A 7,544-nucleotide genomic window follows, 5' to 3' on the forward strand; every position below is an offset into this window, starting at 1 on the left:
AGAGTAGTCGCCCTCATTATTGCTCATTAACATTGCATAAATTTGATAGTTGTTATGAACTAAACGACACGGTTGTTCGATAATCGCGTTTTGTGCATTGGAAAAAGAAAAGAACACTAACAGCCCTGTGTTATGGTATTAAAGCACAAATACAAAGTCGTATTCTGATCTTGACGATTATAACGATAGAACTAAGCACTAATAGTAGTGTAGTAGTGGCTTAATAGCCTGTAAGTAATTAGGCCTAGTATTTTCTTTATTTTTTTTTCATTATTACTATGGGTTGTTGACAGTGATGTTTCTACAGTTTACACAATTTAAACACAAGAAAGCCGGTCCGATAGGCTATAAGTATTAAATTATATAAATAATATATCAAGTCAAGTGTGTAAAAAATATGCTAGGCTACTAAAATAGTTTCCTTAATACACTTGAGTGTAAACAACATAATTATTTTTATAAAAAAAAATTTAAATGGCCTATATATAATGCAGTTTTGCATTACAAATATCAAGAATTTAATCCATTCGACCAGAATAAAATATTTATGTGAAAATGTGAAATTATTAAAACTTTAATAATTAAAACAGTCATGAGGGTTCTCTCTGTTTTATGATTGTCATGTCACATGACACCAAAATGGCTTCCTGCATGTTGGTTATGCCACAAATATTTAAAATGTCAGATATTGGTAATCATTTATGTATTAAAACATGTATTGCATCTCTGCTTATTTATTTTTGCAAAACTTTGTATGCTAACATTCCTACTTTTTCTTAATTCAGCTTTTTAATGAGAATTGTTTTGTTACATTCTCACTTACTATCAGATATTTGATACTTAAATTCCCTCAATATAAATCAAATATTAAATATTAAATGACTTTAATACAGAAACTTAAAACATGTTTATCATAACAAAAGTGTATTTATGTCATTTTGGGTATGAATTGGATTTCTTTGTGTATTTTTGAATAAGAATGAGCGTCACGTCATTGGCTTAAAAAAAAAATCTAGATGCCTTCAGGCCAGAATTTTATGTTACGTGTCTTAAAATATTAGAATTAGAATTGAATAACATCAATGCTTAAATTAAACTTTTAGTAGGAACTATAAGGGAATTATATAAGAAAAATGGGAATTGTGAGAAAGTGGTCAAGACGTGACTCCACGCGCGCTATGAGCAGAGGAGGGAAAGAACCTCCCCACTCCTCATAATAACCCCATTATAAGGCTCATCAATGATGTAATGAAAGCAAACAGTGTTGAAAATTGCCTGTAAACAGTTGGATCCCAGTCTCCTAATGAATTCAGTGTCTCTTTTAATCAAAGTGGGCGACCTGTGGGGAGGGGTTTATTGGGCGTGGGGGGGGGGGGTCCAGTTTCATCTTACAGAGCCAGTCAACACCCCAAAACACCTCCTAACCAATGGAAGCGAGTCGCTGGGGACTCACGTGGAAGGGGTGCTCTTAAAAACCTAGCCACTGAGTTGTGCACAAGTTCATTTGTTAGGCTTTATCTGACTTTCCGTTCCCCAATGTGTGTATTTAACCTGCATTACCTCATTTGTGCTTCTGTCTTCTCGCAGCATTTTTCCCTGCGCTCTACCGTCCAACGATTTCGCATTGCATCACCTGCGCTGGCACAGAATGCACTTGCCTTTTCCATCCGGATTCCACTCTACAACTCGCCACAGCGAACTACCTTTGAACTGATGAAAATTTCAGCTGCTCAATAGCGCGAGGCTCGAGTTGCTGCCGCTTTGCTTCTGTCCGTGGTGCTGAAATGCGCGCGCCCTCTAAGTAGGCTACCTTGTGGTTTTACACTAACACTGTTACTTCAGAACAGCTTTTTGAAATAATTTGATCAATAATTTAAAGCCACCATCGATGCGTCTGGCGTCTTCGAAAAATACCGGGATTGAAAAAAATTAATTAAATTTGCCAGCCTAGAGTATATTTAGGCTGTATCGATTTTTTTAAGGAGTGAGTGAGGAGCTTAAGAAAAAAAAAATTGGAGGCAGGGTCTGTGTACTTCATACAGAACCTCCTCAAGAAACCTCCTTTTTCTTTTTAAACTTAAACTAAAAGTCCTCAAGGAAGAAGAACGGTTTTTTTTCTCTCCCCCAGACAGGGGATGAATATTTCTTATTTCCGATTCCGCTTTGGATTTTTCTCCTGGATAGATCGCTATTAAATCGAGCGCCGTTCACGCAGAACTTGGTTGAATGCAGATGATAATCTGAACAGAAGCTTCACGCAAGCAGCAGTGTGGAGATGGAAGCGTCCACCAACGGCTCCAGTTTTGGAATCGACTCCCTGCTATCCCACAGGCCAGGAAGCCCAGTCATCGCGAAGGGGGACAGTTTGGTAGGGGAATGCCGGTCCCCGCTGGAGTTCAGCCCCAGGTCAGACTTAGAGAGCGGTTGTTCTTCTCCTCCGTCTCCGAGGCGGGAGTGCGGTGAGGATGCGGCGCAGAGACAGGGTCACCCGCTCGTGCTCGCGTCCCATTTACAGCACGGCCCGATCTCTGCTGGATCTCAACCTCGGACTGTCACTTCATCCTTCCTAATAAGAGATATTCTGGCTGACTGTAAACCCTTAGCGGCGTGTGCCCCATACTCCAGTAACGGCCAGCCGACACAGGAGACAGGGAGACTGGCATCTAAAATCGCAGACGACTTCATTGAAAAGATCCACAGTAACTCATCGTCAGACAGTGAATACAAAGGTAAAAAATAAAAAATAACAGCTCGTTTTTAATGATATTTTAATAGTATAGCACATGAATTATAACTTGACATATTTATATAGCAAAGAGTTCAAGCAGGCTGGCTTGCTGACTATCCTTGCCTATGTTTTTAAAGTAATTTAGGGGTAGAAATGAAAATAATTTTCATGATTATTTTATTCATTTCATTCGTTCAATTATAGCCAGTTTTGCTATAAAAAGGCAGATGATAGATGGATAGATAGAAAGCACGACATAATCCTCCTTTTATAATCAAAAACCATTTACAAGCAACTATCGTAATATTCATAAAATATATTTACTGAAATAATGCATAGTGCAAAAATATTGAATACATTTTTGTGGCTTCAGTGCATTCATTTCTGTTTATGTGGTAATGCGCTGTTTGCAAGTGTATGTTATTGTACATTTGAACGTGCTTATTAGTTTAAAGCTTATTGTTAGGAGCAGGGGAAAGGAAGGTGAACAAAGAAACATCATCAGCAAGATTAATTAAGGATTTGTCCAGGTGAAATTACATCTGAGGAAAAACAGAGTGATAGACCGTTTCCTGTGACATACCATTAGGTTGATTCCATGATGCAAACACAAAGGCCAGCACTACTGATAAATGTAGGAATATGCCATAATTTTTTTTATTACTATTTAATATTATTACTATTACAAATAATATTATTGTTATTATATATTTATTTTGTTATATGAGCATAATGATTTGCACGTGTTTATGGTTGTTGGTGTTCATAGACTTGGCCTATTGACTGGTGTTGTCGCTATACTGATTCTGATAATTTTGTTCAAGTAAAATCTTGCTCTCTTTGTGGAAGTAGGGCATGATGGGTATCATCTATTCTCCTATACCTTCAGCTATGATTCCAAATAAATTTCTCCTCTCACATCATGAAATTATTAGCTTGGCAAGTCTATAGGCGCGGTGATCAAAATGAATGCTCACCAAATCAAAGCCATTCCATCTCCAGAGCGCGTGTAAAGAGTGTGCGCGCCGCTTTGATTTTTTGCCTTTTCTACCCCCTTATATTTCAGGGATTTGATGCAATTTGTCCCAGTGCTAATCAGATTTGTAACGCACGGGGTCGGTCCGCTCTTTATTTCGCTCTTATCCCCGTCCCTGTGAAGTTTCTCCGGTCTCGGTTGAAAGGTTTCCATCCCTTGTGGCTCAATTAGCCGGATTATTGTGCTCCTTGAGATACGACTCAACTACTCGACTGGCAAGGTCTCTCGCGTCGTGTCCCTCTCTTTCTGGGTTCAGAGAGAAAAGAGTTTGGGTTAGATGGGAGATAGGGGTAAATTAAATATCACAGCCCTCGTGTATTCAAAATTCTGAAAATAAAAATCTGAAAACTGCTTGAAAGAATTACAGGCACGCACGAGAACATCAATGGTTTAGCATAGGATATGTGGAAACCTTTGACAGCATAACGACTTGTCAATACTGAAACACATGGGCTGGCTAACTAACTCGTGTTGAAGTGGATTAATCAATGCCCTTCCGTTATATGTGATGTTTCAGTGAAAGAGGAGGGCGACAGAGAGATCTCGAGCAGCAGAGACAGCCCGCAGGTTCGCCTGAAGAAGCCTCGGAAAGCGCGGACCGCCTTCACTGACCATCAGCTCGCCCAGCTGGAGCGCAGTTTTGAGCGGCAGAAGTACCTGAGCGTGCAGGACAGAATGGAGCTGGCAGCATCTCTCAACCTGACCGACACGCAGGTCAAAACCTGGTACCAGAACAGGAGGTGAGCATGTGGGCAGCTGGAAACAGAAATAAATGCACACATCCCAGAAACATTCAAATAATTGTAATTATTCTGATATCAACGTCTAGGTAATTTTCTCGTATTGACGAAAATGTGCTTCTTGGGTATACAGGCCTATATCATATTATTTTCGCTTTGATTGTGGAGTCTCCTGCCAAAAACAATAATGCATGTCAGGTGACGTCGTTGCTTCAGTTTTGCTCCACTAAAACGAAAGGAAATGCTGCAGAATTAATATCCAAATTGTATTATTTTAAATGTGTTTAACATTTAAACATATAATAAAATATTCTAATTCTAACTTTTGTCACATAGCCTAATTCTTATTTTATAGCTTTGGTAAGAACTACAAAATGGAACCAAAAGAACAAAATTACAGTAGCAACAATCAAAATACATCAATATTGTATATCTACAAGTGGTTTGTTTGCACATTTTTCCGCTGCATCTAATTTCGTGCCAATCTAATAGAGGTCAAATATACATATTTTGAACCACGAATGATATAAAATGACTAATTATTGTTCAAACTAATTACTAAAATATGTGTCATTTGATGCCTGCCTTTTACCTTATATACACAATTAATGTGAATTAAATGTCAAAAAACTTTCCCATAACTCTCGGCACTTATGTCCCTCATATGGAGAGGCATATTATAATTTCATTTTTATAAACCTTTTAAATGTAAAAGACTGTTTTCTTTTCTTTTTTGTCCTTTCTCTCCTTAACGTTGAATTGTGTCTTTAGAATTGATATTCATACAGATACTTAGAAATAGGAGATAAATCACAGTTTTTATTTCTCTGAGCTTTCTCTGGGTTTTATGTTTCGCTTGGGAATAGTAGTGCAATACGGTGATATTTCTTTTCTATTGTCACATATTTGTATGAGTATATAAAACACTAGTCATTGAATAATTTTTTCTATACTAACATTATTCTCTTTCCTCTTGAAAAAAAAAAAAAAAAAAAAAAGGACGAAGTGGAAGAGGCAAACGGCGGTCGGACTGGAATTGTTAGCGGAGGCTGGGAATTATTCTGCGCTGCAAAGGATGTTCCCCTCGCCGTATTTCTACCCTCAAAGCCTGGTGTCGAACCTGGACCCTGGAGCAGCGCTGTACTTATACAGGGGACCCTCGGCGCCCCCGCCGGCGCTGCAGCGTCCTCTCGTTCCCCGGATTCTCCTGCACGGTCTCCAGGGCGCCAACGAGCCGCCGCCTCTGCCCCCCCTCTCCGGCGTGCTGTCCAGACCAACGCCACCGCGATGAACGCCGCGATTCGGACTCGGTGCAATACATGGCAGCTCTGAACTCCACCATCAAAGAACAATTTTATTGGTGACAAAATATTCGAAATATATTACAAAGCCACAAAAACAAGCTGAGACACAAAAAGTGGTTAGAGACATTTTTTTTTCAACTTTATTTAATTATTTATTTTCGTTGTTTGTTTTATTTTAACTTATATGTTTTTGTTTACCCTAAAGGTTAAATCTGGAGAAAACAAATACAAACAGTGAGGCTTCTGAACGCAATAATAGCGGGACATGATAGCCTACTTACAGGGACGCTTCGTTTCACAAATTGTTATTATTACTTTATCTAGCCAATATTGCAAATGTGAATTGTTGGTGAATCCCTGACGCAAAGATTATTTAAATGGTAGATTCATATTTAATAATTATCCTGAGATCAAATCCAGGTCACACGTTAATAAATCGTGGGCTTTGTAGTGACCCTCTAAAATGTACAAAGGAAAAGAAGTGTAAATAAGAATATTTTGTTTTATGTTGAAAGACAAATCTCGAATTTTCTCTTTTTGTATCATATTTCCAAGCCTTACGTTAACAGGTGAGATTGACGTGAGCAGCACATTAGAAATCAAAACGTCTGCAACTTAAATAAAGAAGTGTCACTTTTCTATTTGACAAACAGTTAAATGGTATACGGAGTTCCATACCTAAACAGAACAAGCAGGTGGATTGGACGAGATGGATTATTAATCGATTATCAATCGATTATTTTTGTGCTGCTTTTTTCGTTTCTGTAATCCTGCGCAACTGCCAGCAGTATCACCTTGATGATGATGATGATGGGAAAACGCCAAGTCCTCGTTTCAGATCACTTTGTGATCTATAAGACGTCAAGGAAACGAAGTGTTCGCCCAGGCATTGTGCAATAACTCTGTATAAAACCGTTGAAATATCTTGTCATTCTTTTTGGTGAAGCTGTATATTGAGAATAATGATTTGTGAAGTAATGATTCTCGTAATCCCAAATGATTTTCGTTCGTGCCCCCGTGTGCTTAGCGGTGTGAACTTCTGGAAAACTCTTAAAACTGCTGGATGTGCGGGGGAGGGTGGTCTTTACGCAAGGAGAATTACTTTTATAAATGTGCTAATAAAGATCTTTCATTAATTTACCACTGACTGAGAATGTGGAGGTAGCCTATACAAATACTGGATAAATACACACTCGTGTTCTCACAGACAATTCAATTACACTAAACCAACAGCCAATATAAAAGGTATGCCGGTGCATAATGCGCGTGCCAGATCTCGAACACTGCCACATCAAAATGTACGAATTAAGAAAAATCATATTGCAAAACGTACCACTGCACTTTGCAACAAGGAAAATAACTTGCAACCATTGTACGTGTCATTATGAACATAAAATGTGCTGCGACCAATGAAGTTCATTTGACGTTGACGTTTGCTACGTGAAATAAAAACAAACAAATGCATTCTATAATCATTCTTATTTTTTAACTATACCTGAATGATAATTCTAACCGATTTCAGGAGCAATCTTTAAGTAATTCCATGTTCCAAATATTACATATAATGTATACCTGGAATAAGTGCCAACACAAAATTATAAATTTATTAAATTTTCTAGGCTACATTTTATATTTTGGAGGATAAAATAAATGGAATAAATAGTCATTAAAATAATGATTTATTTTTACCTCCATATCTGAAATCCAAAGACTTCATGTTTATCTTGAATAGCATA

General features: G+C 38.0%; 1 protein-coding gene across 1 annotated transcript; it reads left to right on the forward strand.

Annotated features, from left to right (window-relative positions):
- The first annotated feature begins 1,449 nt into the window (after positions 1-1,449).
- On the forward strand, positions 1,450-7,260 carry barhl1b (BarH-like homeobox 1b). The gene is made up of 3 exons (XM_084387135.1): positions 1,450-2,729; positions 4,282-4,504; positions 5,504-7,260. Exons 1-3 carry the CDS (start codon positions 2,276-2,278, stop codon positions 5,793-5,795), a joined length of 969 nt encoding a protein of 322 aa, XP_084243261.1. The 5' UTR covers positions 1,450-2,275; the 3' UTR covers positions 5,796-7,260.
- Positions 7,261-7,544: the final 284 nt, after the last annotated feature.

Source organism: Rutilus rutilus, assembly GCF_951802725.1.
Source record: "Rutilus rutilus genome assembly, chromosome: 18".
In the NCBI taxonomy this organism is placed as follows: Eukaryota; Metazoa; Chordata; class Actinopteri; order Cypriniformes; family Leuciscidae; genus Rutilus; species Rutilus rutilus.